The sequence below is a fragment of the Bradysia coprophila genome, chromosome X, assembly GCF_014529535.1.
Source record: "Bradysia coprophila strain Holo2 chromosome X, BU_Bcop_v1, whole genome shotgun sequence".
Classification (NCBI taxonomy): Eukaryota; Metazoa; Arthropoda; class Insecta; order Diptera; family Sciaridae; genus Bradysia; species Bradysia coprophila.
The window spans coordinates 4,477,162-4,500,370 of record NC_050737.1 but is presented as its reverse complement, the minus strand read 5'-3'; the positions used below and the strand labels follow the sequence as shown (position 1 = coordinate 4,500,370).

General features: G+C 34.4%; 1 protein-coding gene across 1 annotated transcript in view; it reads right to left on the bottom strand.

Annotated features, from left to right (window-relative positions):
- The window catches only part of LOC119084486 (tachykinin-like peptides receptor 99D), a 107,833-nt gene that overhangs the window by 10,365 nt on the left and 74,259 nt on the right, over positions 1-23,209 (bottom strand). The window contains exons 9-10 of the mRNA XM_037194488.1: positions 14,450-14,589; positions 14,235-14,297 (exon numbers count right to left, since the gene is read on the bottom strand). Of these exons, the coding sequence (XP_037050383.1) occupies positions 14,235-14,297; positions 14,450-14,589 (203 nt within the window). The remainder of the gene's footprint in view (positions 1-14,234; positions 14,298-14,449; positions 14,590-23,209) is intronic.

Below are 23,209 nucleotides of genomic sequence, written 5' to 3'. Positions count from 1 at the left end.
TCAAATTAAATGCAACCCAAACCGAAAAATTAACAGCATCGATCGTAATTCAATTAAAATTGTTAGAAAGTTTGAATTTGAAACGCAATTGAAGTGAGACTACGTTACAAAAAAAAAGCTCACCCAGAACGCTAATGAACAATGTCTGTATAGTCGTTTCATTTGAAAAGAATTTTAACAATACTTCTGTGCACAATGAAAACTTGTGCATAAAAGTTATGAACGGTGAAGTGACTATTCGTCGTCGCCCCAATCTTTTAATTTCCAGATAATTCATCAAAAATTTCGTTCACAGTTACAACTTAAAGAGGAAAACATTATTTATTTTACGTTGTCTATAGAGTAAAATTGTTCGCTAGCTAAAAACGGTTCCCCCTTAAGTGAATGCCACGTTAAAGTCGACCTGTACGAATAGATAGCAGAAACTCTTGATTTTTACTCAAATGAATGTTGGGGACAGCAAATTACTCACAGATCGCTCCATACACAAACGGCACATTCCTAAAAACATTCCCCGCATAACCCATTAAGTAAATAGATTTATTTGTCGATCATCGCACCGCATCAACAAACGTATATACAAAACCACGAAACCGTCTTCCACAATATACAGAAAACGTAATGAACACAAGTTCCGTGCAAACTGTGACAACATTGAATTTATCCCTTTCTTTAATGACTGATTAGTATTACTTTCGCTACAATTAAATTTCACAGAGAAGCAGGTTATAATCATTGACAGCTTTAATTTAATTTTGAAAATTAAAATCACGAAATGTAAGTGGCAGAATGAATGAAAAACTTTGCCGTTGGTTTGGTGAAAAAGTTCATGGGGGAACACTTTACTGGATTTTATTTGTTCAAGAAAAATTGATTGGAAAAGGGTGTCGTCAATTATACTCGCTGCTGACGGTTTAAATAAAAGGTAGAACGGAATTATGATTTATGGGGAATTGTCATGAGAGTGGATTGAGTTTTGTCGATAATTCGGCTACAAACCGAATTGCCGTCTGAAATTAAGACCTCGTTTTCTATTCTGTTTTTCACATCACATTTGATTGTTTTTAATACTTTCCAATTACTTCTCATCCAACCCCAATTGTTGATTTCGTTTGCGTTTTGAAAAACGACCGCGCTGGTATTGGATTCGAATTATGTTATCACGCTCATTTAGCGATAATTTTTCAATTTGTTGTGCTCGTTGGTACAGTGAACTTTGCGAACATTTTTTTTCTTGGGATTATCAATAAGCCGTGTACTTCATTGGTAAGCAAAATTCTTTGATCAAATCACAATTCTTTCTTCAATTTTCCAATGGAATTTCTTCCTACTTTCTATAACGAAATTTTAACAACAGAGGGCACATTCCAAGGTTTGACGACTTCGGAAGTAACCGCAGAACTCAGCCTTAGAAGCCCTAACTCCGGAACAAATAGATATTCAGAGATGATAGAATTATGAGTGAAATATGTTGGTTTTGAACGTGTACGAGATATAGTTCCGGACAAGATATCTGAAAGTTAAACGTTTCATCAGTCAGTTCCCCATAGTCTTGAAGGTTAATAAATTCATTTCTGAATACAAAAACTTCAACACGACATACCCACTAAGTTCTGGTTTTGATACTCATGAGCAATTCTTCAAAAGCCGAAACATTAATTGTGATTACTAATTCCAAACATAAACTTGACCTCACCTCAAAATGTTCAGCCATTTATCAGCCGTCTATATTATTCACCCTCATTTCGCCAAACTTTAACCTCTCTATATGTATCGGACGTTTACATAATTTGAACTATATTTCCAACGTTACACGAAGACGGGCCTTTCCGTATCGTATTATATCAATAACAATGTATGCTCTTACAACACATTGATTATCGATATATACCCTCCATGTTGACACATTTATATATAGGTTTTCACCCATTGGCACACACACACATTCTTGCATACAAACCCGAATAATCTCTCAATTTACCAGTTTAAACAGTAATGCGCTTGTCAATATACATAACAATATGCCTGTCAGTTTTCCGTTTTGAATTTCTTTAACCGAAAGAAAGAAGAAAAAAGCCTCTTCCTCCATCCAATAATATTAAGTTATTTTGCGGTTGTACGAAAATTATGTTTTTCGATAGCACAGACTGTATCCCGTGTAGTATAATATAAATAGCCATAACAACACACAAAAAATATCTACGTTCTGTACAGTGAACATCGATACAACCAGTTATGTGTGTGAACATTATCGAGACAGTTAAAAGCTTAGCGCGCGATATCAAAACCATTCTCTTTTTTTGTGCATATATATATAGCTGGATAGGTATACAATTGCGTATTGTAAGTTGGCTGATTGTTATTAATATTTATGAACATTTTATGTTGAAAATCTGTTCGCCGAATCGTTTTGCATAAGTACATTACTTCCCATCTACAATTCATATTTTACTTTTGCTTGGATCATATAGCATTTGCATGGCAATATTTACAAATGTAAAACGCGACGACGAAATCATTGAATTTTGGTTATTGTTTTTTTTTTTCTTTGTTATACGCTTTTTTATTGAAGCTTTTTACGTACCTACATCAGACTCGGATAGAAAAAACATTTTTCTGGAAAATAATGGGAAATTATTGCCTACAAAGTGGATATAGTAATAGAGAGTAAATACGGTACACATAACACAATAATTTAAATTATTTCAGCGAGTCGTGAAGACAATCCACAAGTATCTATACAAGCATACAAGCTACAGTGAGTAAATAACTTTGTTGTGCACATCTAGTAACAGCTGGTTTTCTCTCATCTGATGTCTACTTCATTGTTAGTACGATCTGTATTTAATCATTTGTTACCCGTCATACCCACTTGTATTTTGTATTACTAAGAATTTTTTTTGATTGAATATATGACCAGGTTCGCCCTTTGTAAAGGTCATTTTCGTAGTAAACTTGAAAATTATAAAAAAAACATAGCTAACGCCGACCCGTACGAAACACCTATTCGTATCAAAAGCCTTTAATGTGAAACTCTTCATTTCTCTTACTTCATTTTCTTCTCTGCTGAAAAACTATTCTTCCTTTTAAATCACTTACATTATCCACTCTTTGCCTTGTTATCATATACAATTAAATTGCCGGAGGCAATATAGACAGCCCCGTACGAAGTCAAATTTCATAAATTCCTATTTAAACAGCTATATACCGCTATATTTACCTATATTTCACTGTAAATAAACATTTCACAGAGGAATATGCTATTATATAGCTCTATATGCCTGTATATAGCTCAATATAGCTGTATATAGGTATATATAGATGTCCATATATGGAATCCCTGAAACCCCTCACACTTAACACATTATTTCCATGTTAACAGAAACTCTCTAAGCATCATTTTTCCCACTTTATATCGTTTTACTAAAATCCAATATGGCCGCCGGCAGCCATTTTGTTGGGAGACCGGAAATAGTACCGACGCTTTACATTCGTTAATACCTTTCAAACAAAAAAAAATCATGAAATTCGGTCAAAATTTACTCGAGATATTGTCAAAATACACCACGTTCACTGTACTTCCGAGTAGCCAGATAAGAGCTCACTCCAAGAGACCTAGCTCACGCTCCGGAGAACATAATTTCATAAAAAAATTTTCCCCTGATTGGTACGGTCAATACCTATCTAATAAAGCTAAAACAGACGAAATATGTTCAAATGTGGCCGACCTACAAGCAAAAACTGCTTGCCGCCCTGTGCCTGTTCCACACCAAAGGGTCTAACTCACGAGTCGGTCATCCGATTTCCATAAACTTTTTTTTTGTCGATCGGTATTGTAAATACCTTTTATTTGACGTATCACTTACAAGTTTAACGTTTAAATGTCCGGAGATATCTTCGAAAAACCGTAAAGCACTTATTGGGCCACAGCTCGGGAGGGGTCGATCCAAAATCACTCATCTTCGAACTTAGCCTGTCTTTTGACATTACCAAACGGGAAAAAAAAGAATTTTCAAAATCGGATGCGTTTTACTCAAGTTATCGTGCAGACAGACAGACGGACAGACGGACATTTTTTTTCGCGGATTTGGCATCTCTAGACAACCACAATAGGTTTCCCCTTACTCAGGGAGTCCAATTCGACGTGTTACAAACGTATGCGTAAACCTATAAGACCCCAGTACTTCGTACGGGTCTAAAAAGTCCTCACGAGACTTTAATCTGTCACAGACTGGGAGCATGTTAACAGTTTTACTAGTTAAACTAATTACTTCATTTGATCTAAGATTTTCAGAGATTGATTTCAGAAATCTTTTACTTCATTTGTTTTGAACATGCTTTTTGCTATATCAGAACTTATTAGTCAGAGCTCGTCGTCTTGCTGTCGTTGTCGATAACAGATGACAGCCGTCTGTAACAGGTGACCACACATTTAATTCTATGACTGAAGTTCTTACAACTTCGAAACGCTGTCATTTCCTCGCGTTCCTGACTGTGTCATGAGCATAGAGCATTTGTTGAGGAATTCTGTTAAAATTTGATTCATAACGACACTGTACATCATTCAAGCTAAGAACATCGTCGAACGCGTAAATATGTATAGAACAAGTGGTACTGATAAACGATTATCTTGTCTGAATTGTAATCGGTTTGCGTTTGAAATGTTGCTTGTTTTTTCTTTCGCGAAGAAATGAATTCTGTTATACGAAGTGTTCTTGCGAACATAAAATCCTGTTATAACGATTCTTACGGAAAATCAAACACAAATGTCATTGTAGACCTAGACGCTTCAAATCATATTCTATTTCGTAAACAACAGTAAAAAAAAACCCGATGTCGTCGACCCCGGCTCGAATTTTGCGCCACTCTCTTTTCTCATGCAAAGAATGATATTAAACCAACGACAATGGAATGGATTTCTAGAATTTCAAACAGATATTTCTGGTAAATTATACAGTAGGCAATCTGAAGTAGAATCGATATTATTCCTGCGGAGTAGTAACGTAACAGAATAGGGAGTGCTTTACGTCACTGGCTACAATGCTATGTGGTCGTTAAATCACTTTTTGTGTTACGCTTGATTTATTTTTACAATAATAGACGAATGCCAATTCAACAGCATGGAATTAAATTCAACATCGTCTGAGGGGCAACGATATTAAAGAAAAGATTTGAAAATAATTTGATAGAAAATGTTACAGATACAGGGGAAAAGTTGAAAGTTTTATTACGGTACTGCTTGGTGAAATGCACCGAAAACTCTGGCTTATCGTGACAGTATTTCAAAATACGACTTTAAAATTGTATCATCATCCCCCAGCGCGCCAATAAACAAGTGCTAGCAGTCTAAACGTTATCTGTTTGAACAAACGTTTTCTTATTCTTTTGCGCGACAATCCCTAATGCACATAGGTAATTAACTGCAGCTGTAGAGAACAAAATTTCAAGAGTTCAGCTATTTTCGAGAACGGAAACAACATGCCACAACAAAGCTTACTGCTTTGCTTTTTACGACAATTTTAATAGCTTTTAAGGTAGTGCAGTTTAATGGACTCTAACAAAAGGCATTCATTGCGTTGATCTTCGCTCAGTGCATCAAGTCACTGGTTTTAATTGAAGAATTTAAAGTTATGACTATTGATTATTATGGTCCATCCGATTGTATGGGATGCATACATCGGCCAGTTCGAGACTGGCAATGAAATAATTTAAAATCTCACCTGTCAAGGCTCTGACAAAAATTCGTCTTTGGCAGATAATGCAGATTACATGGAGACAAAAGCAGTCTCTAGGTAATAGCTGCGACATCAGTTTGCAGCTCGCCATACAAAAAATGCATCTGCGACAGTTAATTTATATTACCTGTAGACAAAGTTACCTGCAACAAGTGAGATTTTCAGCTCTTTTTTGTAAGTGCGAAACTCAATAGATGATGAAATGCTCTATAAAGTCACTATTGTACATTATTGACTGCATTACCGATAATATACTTTTCACATTAAACAGCGGGGGCAATAACTGCATTCTCGCTGATTAATTATGTAAAAAAAGAAGTTAATCGAGTTTGACATTATTGATAAATGTTCCATACTGAGGTACTTAAAAATTGTTTCGTTCGGCTACCATTATTTCTGAATTTAAAATTTTTAATCTAATTTTCACCGAAACAACGATCATTGAAAATAGTGTTGATGTGAAATTCTTGGCATGGCAATGGCATGCACTAAATTTACCATTATATGAATTGCTTCAATGTTTCTCTCAATTCGTTCTCATACATAATACGTACAACATTCCTTCATTCCGAAAAAAAATTCAATGTTTCCAATGTAAAACATTTATTATTTGTCTGACCCGACAACCCATGCTTCTATGGATTTTATGCTGTGCAAGTAATAAAATAAATAGTTTTCGAAATTACGTTTATGAGAACTCTGAAAGATTTTCTTCCTCTTTATTATTTGGCATTATTAGGGTTTTGGGTTAAACGAGTTTCATTCTATACTGTGTGTGTTTGTGTGTTCCGAGGTTTCGTGTTAAGCGTAAGCTAAGCACACTGTACGTTTGCCTCAATGTGTCAACGTTGGTATGCATGGACTGTTTTTCTCGAAATAATTATGAAATTGTGTTTGATGAAATAAAAAGTGCAATGCACTGTACAATGTCCCATGAATGCTTAATGGGTGGTTTGTCTCCGTGTATGAAACACTGACCAAAAAGATCTCGAAAGCTAATCTATGGCAGGTTTTCAGTAGATTACATTAGATGTAGCAAAAGAAATATATTATCCGGATCGCTCCGATCATTCTCCAAAATTCTTTATCTACAGTCTCGAGATTAAGCAGTTCGTTTGTTGGTCGATGATTTCAGTTGAGCTTTATTTGATGAATTTTTGCATCGTGTATTGTCCCATTTGTCCAGTCCATTTCATTTATTGAAAGCCGTTTTATTTCTAATATCGTTTTATTCCTTTAAAAGCCTTTCGTTCCTTTGTTGCTTTTCTTCACTACTTGTGTTATAACAGTAAAAAATGACCCTGTTCTACACAACAATAAATATAGTTAAATATTGGCAACAGCCACACATTGAAGTGAAATGATTAAGAAACCTTAAAGTAGGTAGGTAGTAAGTAGGTATTATCAGAGGCGTAGAAAGTAACATTTGTTAGTTAAAAGTCTGGGTTCGAAAAACCGTTCTTATCAGCAAATATTTGTCACAGCCAACAACATAAAGTACAAAGAGCTCACACTAACCTTACAATGGTTCTAAGTTTTATTTGTAAAATAACGAACCATCTTTTCAATTGTTGTGAACAACATACAAAAGTGACCTTCGAGTGATTACCAAAAACCAAAAATGTTCGTGATGTCAAATGTGAACACATTTCATAGACATCAGCCACCGTTTTTTTTTGATAAAAAATTTGTCAACGCCGGGAATTCTTTGCACGAAAATAAGTCAAAATGCTAATATGAATTCTAATGACTTTTAATCTGTATAATCTGGCAAATGTAATAACAAAAATTTTCGAGTTCAGTCATGGGTGAATTATTTTGATCAATAAGGAAAGTTGTAAGGAATTTTAAATGAACACTTTCCAGTGTTTTATTTCGTCGGTTAATTTTGCCGCAGATGAAAATAACGAAATAAATTACAGTTTAATGGGCATTGATGTGATAACACATTTAAAACTGGTTTTCGGCAAGTAAATGGATTAAAGGGATTTATCGAAAAGCGAATGAAATTTTCTCTTCCTTGCAACAAATTCTGTTTTAGAATGGAAATAAAAATATTTTTAGCAGCACCAAGAACTGTAGTATATCACTTATAAACTTTGTGAAGATTGAAGTGAGGACGTAAATTCAGGCTGCCACTTGGAATTTAAATTTGGGTAATCTTAATCTATGTACTAAAAATAAGTTTCCACAGAGTAGTGGTGCGAAATTCTATTTACTCTCTTGTAGTTCAGCGACGTTTTCCTCAAAAATTTTTTTTTTACAGTGAATAACAATTTAGGGCTAGGAGAGATACTTGTCGTGGCTCGATACGGTTCTGCCTTATTAAGTTGCTGATATTTTACACACAAAGCTTGCCTTTAGGTAGATTTACGTTGTTACATGGTTACACTGCATAACAGTTTGACTAGAATGTAATCCATAATTTACTAAAAGCCTTGATACCCCTGGCAATCTGTAGTTGAAGAACAGATGATAGAATGTTATGGTGAAAGTTTTCAATCATGACGTGGGGAGAGAGCGGAGGACTTGACGCAGTCTAATTTCCAAAAAAAAAGAACCAAGAAAATTTTTTGAGACGCGGCAACTATGTATAGGCGAGAATTCTACTTTCGGCAAAATGTACAATATCGTAGCCAAATTATTTTTAAAATTTTCTCACTTGAAATACAAAGAAAATGAGCTATCACACGACTTCCAAAGTGCTTAGGAACCGGAGATATTGCGTTTTCCAAGGCGTCATTTTCAGTACAAACACATGAAAAATGGCATTCTCCAAACAATCAAAATCTTTCAACTTACTCTGTATGTTTCCATCTGGCTATCTGTCTATCGATGGTCGATCTCGGAAAATCCGCCGCCAATCTCCATGAAACTTTTCAGGAACCTTAGTCAGGTTATTAGAACTTAAGTTTCATTCATCATCATACCAAATTTTCGATTTTCGTCAAATTTAAAAATTTCGTCAAATTTTCGATTTTAGTCAAAATTTTACCAAAAAAATCTGCGACGCATGTGGCAGATAAATTTTCTTGCAGGTCTGTTCCTGAACATCTGCCACTTCGTGACGCAGATTTTTTTGGTAAAATGTTTGTTGTTTCAGTCATATTTTTTTTGGTAAAAATTATTTGGCAAATGATGAGATCAAACTAAGTCAGCTTGTTTGAACTAATTGGGTGTAAAATTTAATTTTTGCGTAACGAAGCTGAAAGCGTCAACTCTAGCGATATCATTCATTTTAGAAGTTGTATTTCAAAGACTGCGTCACACTTTTCTCGAAGAGATTTTTGTTGGGATTGTGAATAGAAGCATAATTTCATTCTTCTCTAAATCAACATCCACCCTGTACAATATAATTAGAGAAAGCAGTAGATGTTTGTTTTGCATTTTTAGATGATTGTAGATGTAATTATCATTCCCTGCACACTTGCAGAAAAAATACTCTTCGTTTGTATAGCAACATTTCTGTTTCATCATAAAATGCAGAAACGAATAAAATTATGCAAAAACCCTTTGATAAGACACAAAAAGCTTGAGTAATTGCCTCTGAGTAATTAATTTCATAACGTAAAAATATCATCATTTTCCGGTGACCAGCGGACCACTTGCCGTTGTCATACAGAATGTCTCAGAGGGCAATTGTACAACCCGTAGGAGAAATGTAATCTATCACGCGAACCCATCTTGATCCCTTTTGTTATGAATTTTGTTAATATCGTCGCTACGAGGCAAACCAGCCACATTTTTTATATGAATATACGAAACGAACAGAATAGAGGTTAAAAGTCCTGAATTTTTATTGAAATTCAGATAAATACCTACTCGCTCCGCGGGGCTTCCTTTGTATTGGTTGTTGATTAGAGGTGTGCGCCGCCGAGTTCAGCCGGCGCGCCGCCGGCTGGAGGTACTCAGCCGAGCGCCGCCGCCGATACAAAAATATGACACCAGCCGCCGCCAGCCGCCGACTGTTTTCATCGGGTGGACAACAAAATAAGTTTAGGGCCTCATTCAACTAAATATCACGATTTTCAATTTCTCCGATGGAGCTTAGCGTTTCTTTGAATGGTAGCAATCGCAAATCTTCGTTCTTAACACGTAATGTCGTTTAAAAGCATAATTTCTATTATTGTTTAGGTATATGGAATATTTCATCGATATAAAACGGTTCGATGAGTGCTGTAAAACATCATGTATGTTTAACGTAAACTTCCTTCTGGAAACCGCGTGGAATGATAAAAAAATGCGATTTTTACTTATTATTATAATTTGACATAAAACATTCGATTTATAAGTCGATTGACAATACAATTTGTATGGAAAAATTCCTTATAATTTCCTCGTTTTACGTCAACTTAAAACTAAATTGAATTAAATTAAATAAAAATCGCAATCTGCCATATTACAAATATCTTGTGTTGCATTTTTATTTTTTAAAAAGAAATTTTAGTCGACTCTTACCTCACCTTGCATTTCAAGAAGAGTATTTTTTTACTCTTTAGTGAGTCACTAGTCATAGGACAGTCTCGGAATTATAAGAAGTAACTATTACAATCCAATCGGCGCTATTCATTCCACATGCATTTCCAACTTTATGACATTTACGTATGTATTATAACGTGTAAATCGTATGTGGAATGAATATCGTCGATTGGATTGTAAATTAAACTACACTTTTTAAAGCTCTGGGGCGATCCACAAAATCTGCATTTTCTCATAATTACGTTTCCATATAGTTCTGAATATTTTGCACTATCTGTAACAATATGTCCAGACCTACCTGTGACTCTTTCGAGTTACGTACTTTATGACCATCCCTCTGCATTTTATGAAAAATAAACTCGAGTCGTACCACTAAAGTAATTAGTTTTTAACAACGAACTTTAGAAGTTTCGTTGTTCTTTCGACTATTAGCAAAGCCAGTTTATTGGTATCTTCGAATTAGATTTTCAAAGATTCAAAATTTGAAAGAAATGAAGTTAGTCGAGCTGGATAGGCGCTGGATTTTTAAACCAGAGGTTGCTAGTTCAAGCCCAGCTGTGGACATTATGAGCAAAAATGCTTTCACTTCAGATTTTGATGTCTAGTATGTTTCACTAAATAAAAGTTAAACTTTGTTGGCTTTACATCAGAGTTCACAGAAACTCATAATTCTTGTATTAGATTAGAAATGAAGTAGGTATTCTTATGAGTAACTGTAAAAACATTGACTTTTCTATGAATTTTTAGAATTTCTTATAAATTATTCAAAATATATCGGCGCGCCGCGGCTGAGTCGAGCCGCCGAGAAATTTCGTTTTAGGCGCGCCGCCGCAAATACACCTCTATTGTTGATATGTATTTTTACAATTTTTTAATAGCAATCGACCGTACCGACTTCCACAATCAATGGCAAATCAACACTACACACTTATGTGCTATTCGATCCTTCCTCCTTCCGATAGCAAAGAGAAAATATAGCAAATAAAAACATCACAGCCTTGGATAAAGCATCTTTCTGGAAAATCATTAGAGTTGCGGAATGAAGTAATGCATACAAAGAAGAAGAAGAAAATATCATCGAAGACGAACCATGCCGGTTCAACTTAAAATCTCTTATTTCGTTGGAAAATCAACACATGTAAACGTGAAGTGAAAGGGACGATAAAAACGAACTGGTATGTGGAGTATTTGATGGCATTGGAGCAAATGAATTTCGGCAATAAATATATATATTGCATTTAACTCAATATCGCTATACAAGCACTTTCGTACTTATCCGAATGTAATATATATGTCGGCATTTATGTCATGAGGGGATACGCGTGGAGGTGGGGGTGAAATAACATTATACTTATGGCAACCGTACATAATATTATGATTGCAATGTCTATGTAAATACGAAGCGAGTTATTTTTCAATGTTTTATTTCCCAAATTGCAAAAATACCTTCAACAGGACGCGCCACAAGGATAAGACGAGAAGAAAGGGGGAAGGTAATATGGTAAGTTCTGCATGCATAAAAAATAATGTTAACATTAACACAGGCGGAATCACTGTAAAGTTTGTTCAAGTCATAATTCTACCTTTTTCCCCGTAACATGTTACCTCATACTAATAAGGAAGCGATAAGTCTATATATTGTTCACACACAAAACAGGATAAACCAATCATGTTTAACCGTAATTTTAAACGAAAACAAAACTCAATTAAAACAAAAACACGAGGTGTTAAATTAATCGCAGGTTCGTCAAGTCAATTTTAAATGTTATGTCATTAACCTTTTCCTTCGACTTTCTAACAACCGAAAAGTTGTTGCAAAATATAAATGAGTGAATGGTATTATATAGAGATGATAGACACAAAAGGGAATGACACCCAAGGTTGAATAATGAATACAATTGAGATGATGGCATCCAGGAACAACTTTATATATATTTCCCTTTATTATACACATCATAATAGTGTATCGTGTGTTATGTCACTAGTCCGGTTTTCGGTTATAATGTGTACACAATGTGTGCGTGTGTAGTGGCTCCAATTTATTATCAAAAATAATAATAATGCCATCAATGTTTATGAGTCCAGCATTTTCCTCGTTTATCAAACCTTTATTGGATTAAAGTCAATATTATTTTGAAAGAAGACAAATTCACGTAATTTATTGTGGATGTTAAAGGGTAAAAATAATCCACTTTTGTTGTCGGACGAGATTGGATTTTTAATTTTCTTTTATATTCTTGTCAATGGACGAAGGCGGACAAACGTAGTGTGTATAAGATTCCATGATTTCGATTTTAACTAATCTCGCCGAATAAGTCTTTAAAAACTAGGTGAAGTTTTGGTTGTTTGCGAATCGAGCTGTGCGGTAATTGTTTTTGGGATTATTTTGGAGTTGTCTCGAGTTTTTCCTTTATTTTTCTGCATTCTATTTTGAAGATCAAGGATTTTCTGGACACAGATGGGACAAACCAGATAACCTCAACCTAAATATTTCAAGTTGCTACCCACTCACGGTGCGGTTGAATGAATTTTAACTGAGCATTTCGATGCACTTTTGATATTTTTGGATATTATGAGTCAGCTCGGAGCCCTGAACAAGGTTCTACAAAATTTTTTATTTTCATCCGTATCGTCGGTGACATTGGTGTATAGCCCATCCTGTCCACAGAGAGAGTGGTAGAAAACTGGTTGTGGTTTCAATTCATAGTGCCTGAAATTCTAATAACAATTGTACAAAAATTTGGTACCCTAAGTGCAAGTGAAGCCGGCAGAGACATGATAAATTTGAAAAAACGTGATTTTCAAACAGTCAAACAGTCGTGTATACTTGAGGAATGAAGCTAATAAATAGTTCTAGCGATAGAGCAACCTCTACCAATGACCAAAAAATTATTTTTGGAGACCAACTACATAGCCGACAGAAGCTTAAAGTTTTCCCTTCATATTTGGTAAAATTTGCAGGTTTCAAAGGGATCTAAGACGCACTTATTAAATTTTTTTGTGCATCCCACAACTGAAATACGACCTATTTTGTCATGATTTTTCATTAAGAAATGTCAGTTTTTCCCGAACTATATATCGTGCGGGAAAAAACTTCATTTCTTTACGATTTATAGTGCGGGAAAAGAATTACATGAATTTTTCTATGACTATACGATTGATTAAATTTAATATGGTGAATGTGAAGTGTGTATGTTTTCAAGTAAATTGATGTGTTTTGTCTATTTCAGTTGTCTGATGCACAAAACGTTGTTCGTACCTCGACAGGAAATGGATTTTTTCAGCACACGTCCTAATTTTCCTTACTTAGGACTGGTGCTGAAAAAATCGTCATTTCCTGTCTTGGTACGAAAAATACTATAGGTTTGTTCCAAGGCTGTATGAATTGTCAAATTTGATCCATAGAACCATAACCTCAAAAATATTTGTGTGTAAATCTCGTAGGCGACGTTGCCATATTTGTATGAAACATCACGTAGGCTATGGATCAAATCATCGTGGTTCGGGTTGTCAAAGTTCGTGTTTAGAGCTATTTGGAACAAACCTATTGTAATTAAAATGGTTAATTCTGAAATGCTGGAAGTATCAGCTGTCCATCGACTTAACACATGCAATGACTCATGTCAACAGTGCCGATATGTTGGATGAATAAGTATGTGTCCTTATAACAGTGAAATTTTGTGCATGATTTGAAAAATCTTTGAAAACACCGCTGGGATGATTCGTTTGATTAACAAAGTTATAGAGACAACAAAAAAACCAAAATAACATCGATATTTTGCTCTATATATAGATATAGACAACACACGGTTTATGTGGTCTTATTAATACAGTAAGATGAATGTTAAAATAAATGAAGTAAAAGATTTTGTATCACACATTAGGCGATATTTTGAATAAAAGAAGTAGCAGATTTAATCTTCATATAGCAATAGTACGCTAGCCAAGGAAACAGTCCCTATTATCAGTATCACAATAGATAGTACGACATATTATATTTACCAATAAAACATAATTTACCTGACATTCGGCGATGTTTCGACGGTGATCCGGGGCAAGTATATAAAAACGACCTTTCAGTATCTAAGAAGGAATTTGGAAAAAAAAATTTGCCGATAATGAAAAATGTACAAAAGAAAAGATTGTTTCACAATTCTGTGAATACTATAGGAACAGAGAGCATGCACAAGATTTTTTTTGTGCTGAAAATGAATATCTTCCACTGATCAACATACCATTCCTTACAATACGGTGGTGATCGGGCGACCCTGAGCACGAGTAGCGCGACGTGACAGCTTCCCGCCGTTGAAGTGTCTCCGGAGTAAGAGTAATGAAAGGGCACCAACGAAAAAACTGCTTGAAACCACGGCGAAATCTGAAAAAATAGAAAGAAATTGTTACTAGCGCCTTCCAGCAAGATAAAACTTCTAGAGAACTGTGACTCCCACTGCGGCTACCGTTATTAAAATTCGATAATGGGAATCAAAATTCGATACGCTGCTATGAGCAATCAACAGCTTTACGTTCATTAATTAAACTCTTCATATGGTTTCCGATTCAATTCTGAATTTGACAGGTAGAAGAGAATATCATTAATACCTCATTAACCAATGATTTAATTTCATTGAAATCGAGTTGTGTACCTTTGCCGGAAATTGGTACTAAAACTTTACGCCAGCAACTATTACTCTAAACAAAGTTTATATTTAAGTAAATTGCAAACAGAACCAATTTAATCATTTAATTTACCTTCAAATGGTTCAGATTCAATTCTGTGTGTACGGTATGGCTTACGGACATGTAACATTTCTAGAATGTGTAGCAATGAATGGTACGAATAATATCGTTTCATATTTCAGCGAAGCCGTAAAAACTAATATGCTCCATCGGAATTTAAATTCAAATATTATTGCTTAGAGGATGCTACAACTGTATGCAACTAATGGAACGTTATAGGAACATTGCAGTAAAGTGAAAATACCTAAATGCACATCTATACCCGGTAACCGATCAGTTGTAGCTTTCGGATAAATATGCCAGATTCTCTGTCGTTTCATGGAAACAAAAATGCGATGAATATATCCGGAGCCGATTTAAAAGCTGTTACAGGCTAAATAGGGTAAAAATTACGTCAGCGGCAAGTGTATGACTATACAATAATCTAATCTATTACTTCTCATGTTGTAACCTCTCTTGATTTATTCGTCTTCGCCTTTTACCATAAAAGAATACTGGCGACTACAGCTCTGAACGACGTTAGTGTAGTTGACGATATATATATGTTTTCAGACCCGGTCTGATCGTATGAGCCAATCGGGCAAATCCCATGCTCCCATGCTGTTTTTTGTTTAAAATACATTGCTTCCTCTAAACGCTCTTTAATCAGCCTGTTAGAAGCTATTCTAAATGTTAGGTATTGATTATGCGCCAGAGCTTGAATCCAAGTTATGTTGACCACCCTAATAATGTAAACAAAGAACGCATGTACCACACCATATTTTTTATCACTACACTACGGATGGTTCGTAAATTATAGACATAAAACTTCGTCCCATACGACAATAGCGTACCGACAATAGCGTACAGCTGTATTCTTTCTGCTGACTGTGATAAATTTACGATACAAGTTTAACATTGCGACTTATAATGCCATCCGCTCCAATTTTTGCCTAACGTATTGTTAATGCAGCTGTTAATTTTTGTCAATATCTAAATAGAAAGTCAACGTGGAAATGCAAGAAAATTTTCATTTGTAACCATAGTCATGAAGGCCATTTTATACACCACTAAAGCTTGGTTATTTTGTTGTTTTTTATTGATTTAACTGACGACTGACGCTGGCAGAGATATTCCATAAAACTTGAATATAAAATTTCGTTCGGTTATCGGTAGTATACCCGGTTTAACAGTCAATAAAAATTTTTAGTTCGAAAATAAAATATACAATCAGTCTCAAACCGAGTCAGATAAGCTTGAGAATTGAGAGTCCATCGGGGACTACAAGCACTTCTATTTACATTGTACATGGAAATTCGTGAAAAAGTCTCCGAAGAAAGTGGATAGCAACTTAATTTTGTATGAGATCGGAATTTATTTGTTGTTCAGTAGATGCTACAACGGCTAGTCATTTAATATCAATAACAACGAAAACCATGAGGAATGTGCTACTGTTATAATATTTGAGGATTTGTGTAATATAACAAAAGAAGTAATAGATTTGATGAGTTGTTATCACCATAATTAGTATTATGTGAACCAAAAGAAGAAATCCAAGAAAATTCTTTGAAAATCCCTTATTAACGAAATTTACAAATGTCTGACCCTTGACGAAACATTGTGGTTCGTAAGAGAATAATACTATAGTTCCACTCATAAACTTCTGAAACATTTCAAGAATATCTCGACTCAAACAAACATAATTCTATTCGGAGTCAGTCACTGTCGCAGACCACCTGTCACATTCTCCTCTATTCTTGTATAGTAGCTATGTCATGTCATATTTAGTGTATTCACGTCTAAATATAAAAAGATTCAAGCTGCATGCAATTTATGTCGAATTTGCGTTGTTGCGTTGGGGTGAGAAAAAAATACTTTATAAAACGCGACCTGTTTTAAAAGCAAACGTAAAGGTAGAAAGAAATGGTGTAGTGATGCAAATGTTGATAAAGTATTAGCAAAACGAAAACTAATTTTTGTTCCCTGTTTTCAGCGCACTGGACCATGGTCTAATTTGTTTCCATAACGCTGCATCACACAGTTTAAATTTAAATTGAATTTTAAATTTGTCCCAGTCAGTCGCAAATATTTTGCATACTTTCCGATTTCAGCAAGAAACATCTTATGTACAATGTTATGTATATTAAACGTTCTAGATAAATTTGCAACTTGAAAACAGAAAGACATATATTGCAGAGTCGATTTTATACCTCGGCGCGGTAGGTGCGGCTTCTTCAACTCAACTGGGAAATCTATTGCCCCTTTTTCACGCGAAACATTGACCATTGACAACACGCTCCATTAACAGAATTTCAGTGGAAAAGGGTCAAACTTATCCCATTTTCTAGAGATCAACAACTCGACACAGAGAATGGTACCGAGTCCGTGACTGCATCACAAAAAAATTCGCAAATTGGGGATATAAAGACGACACGTTTTTTTATTCTAACGATGCCAATTTCGGATGAGCTAAATTTTTCGAAACTATTCCACCCCACATCAGATATATTATGATATATTGATTGCCGTACAGACTATATAACCCAGCATTATGATTGATTTAAATCATTTGTAATAAAACATATCCTAATACATCATGGACAGATTTACTTTTCATTTATTTGAACAATGTAGCGAATATAATAATGAATTATGTCGGTCGGTATATAAATATATATCCGGGGGAGTGCATAAATATGTTAATTTATTATTTATAGAAACCGAAATGATTGATCGTTTCGGTGTCAATGTAATGTCATGTTATGTAATACATAACATGGTCTTAATGCTGAATCGCACACATTTGGGATTTCTCTGTTTGTTGTGGTGTCATTTGTATCGTTCAACAGCGTTTCCGGGTTGCGTGTCAGAATTTTTAAAGATTTTTAAAGTCTTCTGAAAAGGTCATTTTATTGCAGAGATCGAGAATACTACCATAGTTCACATCAACGTTATCATCTGCACTATCTTGATTAATCTTATTTGAATGAAAGATTTGCATCACTCACTAGATACTCTTTTACGCTTAAAAATTACAGAAATTAGTCGAAATGAAAGGGTCTTTGTCAAAGACTCTTTGAAACGATTATAGAACCGAGACAGTCTTCTAATAGATAAAAAGACAGGATAAAAGCCAGTTAAATCCTTACGAATATATGGTCCATTGAAGTTCCATTTTCATTTAATTACAGGGAAGAAAAGATCAGATCCTACAATTTGAATCGAAATAATTATCCAGTCATGTACATCATGTACGTGTGTATGGTAGTGTCTATATAGCATTCATGTGGCAAGAATGACATGAATTTGATTGAAATTGTTCGACCTTATGAATTTGCGTTATCAACATTAAGAACACAACATTTACATTTACATTGTATGTACCACTCGAAAAACTAAATCTCTCACGGAGTTTTTTTTGTTACGTTTTATCCATTTTGATAACCAAAAAATAACTAATAAATAAATGTTGCATCCGGTTTTTTAACTGATTTAAGTCTCTGGCCTTACCCTGGCAAGTAATTTTCCAAAATAGAACGTCACTAGCTGCAGCTAGTGTTCTCTACAAACAACAGAAGTAACATATTTACAAACGGAGTCAATGATATAGGCCAATCAACAATTTTTTGTTTGTGACCCTTACCATAAATCTTCCCTTCGTGTAACCCTTCTTATTTCAACTGATTCTCAATTTTAGTAATAAAACTCAGTATTTTATTACCAAAATTCAATCATAGTATTTTTCGTACCAAGACAGAAAATGACGATTTTTTCAGCACCAGTCCTAAGTTCTAAAAATCTTTGTGCACCGGGCAACTGAAACGATTTTTTGTTATGAAATGTCAGGTTTTTCCGAACGTTATAGGTGCGGGAAAAAATTCATTTCTTTACGATATATCCAGCGAGAACGGTTTTGAATGAATTTTTCCATGGAACTTTAATATGGTGAATGTGAAGTTTGAATTTTTTCAAGTAAATTGATGCGTTTTGTCTATTTCATTTGTCTGGTGCACAAAATGTTGTTCGTACCTCGACAGGAAATAGATTTTTTCAGCACACGTCCTAAACTTAGGACTGGTGCTGGAAAAATCGTCATTTCCTGACTTGGTACGAAAAATACTATTGAAGCATGTAAGTTGTTCGTTCAACTACGCAAAATTAAAAAGTACGGCTCCCAGTTCCAATTTATTTCAGAATTATTTACTAAACTGAGCGCTCAACTTCAAGCATGATTATTATTTTCAAACATAATGGTGCGTTGAAGTAAGTAAGTAAGTCAACGTTTTCTCACTTGAGGCATGACATAAATTGCATGACATAGTATTTTTCGCAATTCCGGTCCATAATCATCACCTTTCCATGCATCCATTTAATGTCGTTTTGAAGGTATTTATTTCACTGTATTACTGGACACAGTGCGATATCAACTTTTTTTTCGCACGCTAAAGAACCTATTACCTTCAACGAAGGCTAAATTTTTATAAATAAAAATCTTGCATTGACCAGAAATCGAACCCCCGACACCAAAAGGTTTTTGAACAGAAAGCAGCGACTATAGCCATTCGGCTATAGAGTCACACAATTTTATCTACCTAGGTGAAATAATAGCAGTGAAAAATTGCTATTATTTCGCCGTCGGTAGATAAAATAGCGTATTCACCTCTGTCCAAATGTTTATTTAGACACTTGGGGTTATAACACTCTCCTTCGGCTCATGCAACAACTCCCCAAGTGTCTAAATAAACATGTGGACAGAGGTGAATAATCTAGTAAAGCCGAACGTATTGTTGAAGCGTATATACTAAGCATTGACTTATATAAATAACTATTTCCTAACGCAATGTAAATGGCTTCTTTAGGAACAAATAGTTTTGTCTTACTACATTTATTAGGGTTTTCTGTAATATCACTAACCACACTCCCTTTTGTCTCGGTTTCATTAAATTACTAAAATTTGATTCAACAAAAACTTCAGACACAGAAAAGAGTTTTTCTTTTAAATTAAAAAAAAAATCCCCATACTGAACTAACAGAGGAGCACCCCGACAACACCAAACTATACACTCGAACATTTGAATAAAATCTCGATATATTTTCTTGAGTTTCCTTGTGTGTTCTTTTCACTCAAAAGATTTTCATCATCAAATAATATCAATGAATATTTTATTAGGAAGATTATTGAAAAATGTTTACTGTATCGGTTGGTATTGGTTGATGTTTGTTCATATCAACATTTCCATAATTTAGAAGGTTTCAACGGGAATTCATCTGAGAGATTGCAATTTTCCTTTATAATTATAAGTCGACGTACAATTTGTAAGTTGACTGCTTAAATGACAAACTGTTGAAAAAAGAACTATTTGTGAGAATAAAACTTTCTACATTCAAACTGTTTAATCACGTTGAATCTGACATCAGTTTGTGAATAGTATCAAAGAAGTAACAAAAAAATATATCTATTCGGTGCACATTTACATTGCCAAGCCATATAAAAATTGATATGAATGTGAATGTAATTATAACACTGGAATGCTTCCTTTCACTAAATTAAGCCAAGAGTTTTGTTTCCGTAAGTAAACATTACTCATTAACCTAATTAAAGCTTTTAGACTGAAATAATTCCACCCACAACAAACATTGATGGGAATAAAAAGAAATTCTACGTTTAAAAAGCCTTTCGCGCTAATTGAACTCCTCTATATGTACCATTTATTCATGTTGTCTCTCTACCACTAAACTTTACTGTTGTCGCATTCATTGTGACTTTAACATGAATGAAAGTTGAACATTACTTTTGCGCTGATGTTTTTGCTGCTGTCTTCACAATATTATTATTTTTTTTTTGCTAGGTTGAAGATTCGAATATTTATTTATTTATTCAATAGACAGCGTAGGTCACGGTCTTTAGTGAAAGCTTTGACAAAAAGCGCTTTTCTGATATAATGTGGTGAGTGGTGACTATGTAATACCGAATATATTTTAAGAAAAATCCAATTAAATTAATAGAAACAGTGTTTCATTTGCGTGTGTTTAATAAAATCATTTAAAAATTTGAAATAGTTTGTGGGATGGAATTAAAATTGCATGAACAAGTCAAACGTTTTTTTTTTGTATTTTTAATTGGTTGGAGGGCATTCGTAAATCCCATTAGTTGTTTATGTCACACCTGAACCCTCAAAATTCATCTAACAATCGAATTAAATTAAAAAGAAAAATGCGTAGGCCGAGTTGAACGCGAAAACTAGAGAAGCGTTCGAGTTTTCTTGTGTTATCAAATTTATGAAGTTTTCAATTCTATTATATGCGGCGTTTATAATGCAACCTTCTCCCCTCCGAATTTGTCGTCTTTTTTTGAGAAACTCCTTTCCCTCCTTTTTAAGCTGACGTGATTTATGAATGTCTCCCCTAGTACATTGTACATACATAAACCACAAGCAATTTCTCAGAATGTTTTTCTTTCGCTATGTTACCGTCACACGAAATTTTCCCGGAACCATTGTATGGGACCTATAAAGGGACATATGGGTTCAAATATGTTTTTAACTTTACTGCAATATTGTGCAATCAATTCTTCGCTTTATTGTTTTCCAATTTAATGACGTTGTTTACCCTGTTTTTGCGATTTGGTAAGAGCTGACGGTGTTCGCTTTAACTGTGTCAGGGTAAATTAAAAAACAAAAAACATTCCAATCCACATCCAATTCCCATTGGTCTCATTGAATTATTATTATTTTTTTCACCGAACTAAAACGATAAAACTATCGTCACACTGTGCTTTTTTGTCTTGATTAAAAAGCATCGACAACTTTTATGTGTTTTGCATATTGTCAAAGCCAAAGCTAAGTGTGTTGTGTACCCTTCTAAATATTTAAATCATTTCAACTTTATAATATGCAATGAAATGTTGCTGTAAAGGTGGGTAGATGTCTTCGCTGCACATTTGCACAAGTAAAAACATGTCACAATGATATAAAGCGAACATGTAGTAGAGTGCAATTAAATGTAATGGATTGTAACATCCAATCTTTCGATATTGCGTTCGTTCGGGTAATAAACACTTTCGATGCGGTGGTGCTGCATATATATACTTATATAGTACAAAACGTTACAACAACGCCTGTGATATTGTGATGAATGTACCATGGAAAGACAGATTAATTGTGTAGCAAAAGACATTGTACATTTAGCAATGAATTTCTCAATAAATGGAAAATTTTTGCTCAATTGAATAAAATTGTGAAATTGCTCCAGTAGTAGGTAGTAAGTTACATTCACTCGGTGTACTGTACTGTAGCAAACAGTTGTGTATATTGGAATTGCATCTGGATGTAGGTGTGGTGCTCATCCATTTCAGGATATATACTAAATTGCGTTTACGTTAGTTATGTTCATGCAATTCATGAATTCATATTATGCTTGGTAGTAGAGTCTATACAACATCCGGTATCAAACAAACATAGAGTAAAATGAGATAAATAGTTTAAAGTGTTGGAATCGTGCATGGTCTTAGTAATTTTGGATTCATGTCTCTTTAAAAAAAAAACTTGTCGTGTGTTGGAATATACACCAATTTATATCGTATACCCGCTACCGCCGAGACTACTACCATCCACTGTGTATCGCTTTTCAATATGCTTAGTGTAAGAAACATAAAATGAAATTGCTCCAATTTAATCTGCTGCTTCTTATTACAAAATATATTTTCTACTTTAGGTACAGATGTAACTCAATTCAGTGAGTCATAAAAATCGATTTTCTACGTGCGGTTGTGAAAATCTAATTAAGTTTATGTTATTTTGGCGAAGAAGTGGCGTTGTTGTACTGTGTTACATGCGATTACATTCATTTTATTCTATTTTATGCTCCATTTATATGGTTCGGTTATTTATTTTTAGAAAACTAATAAAGGACTAGTTTTGCCCATTGCAAAAAAGAGTACCGACCCAAAATTTCTTTAGATTGTAATTAAAAGTTGTACGTCCGATAAAAGTCTATCGTTATAGGGTGGATCAGTATGTCAAACTCATGAGTCTTTAAGAAATGGATAGCTGTATCGGCAAACATGAGGATAATATTATATATTATGGGAAAATGTATCTACAATCAAAATAAATGTCAGATTTTAGCAAGGAACTTACTTAAAAATACATTCTTGAATTTCGAACATTTTCCTAGATTTTCTTAATTAAAAAAAGTGGAACAATTTTGCCAAATGTAACATTATGTGGGAAAGTTCGAGAAAAAATGTGAAAATGGTAGGTAAAAATCCGTAGTGGTTT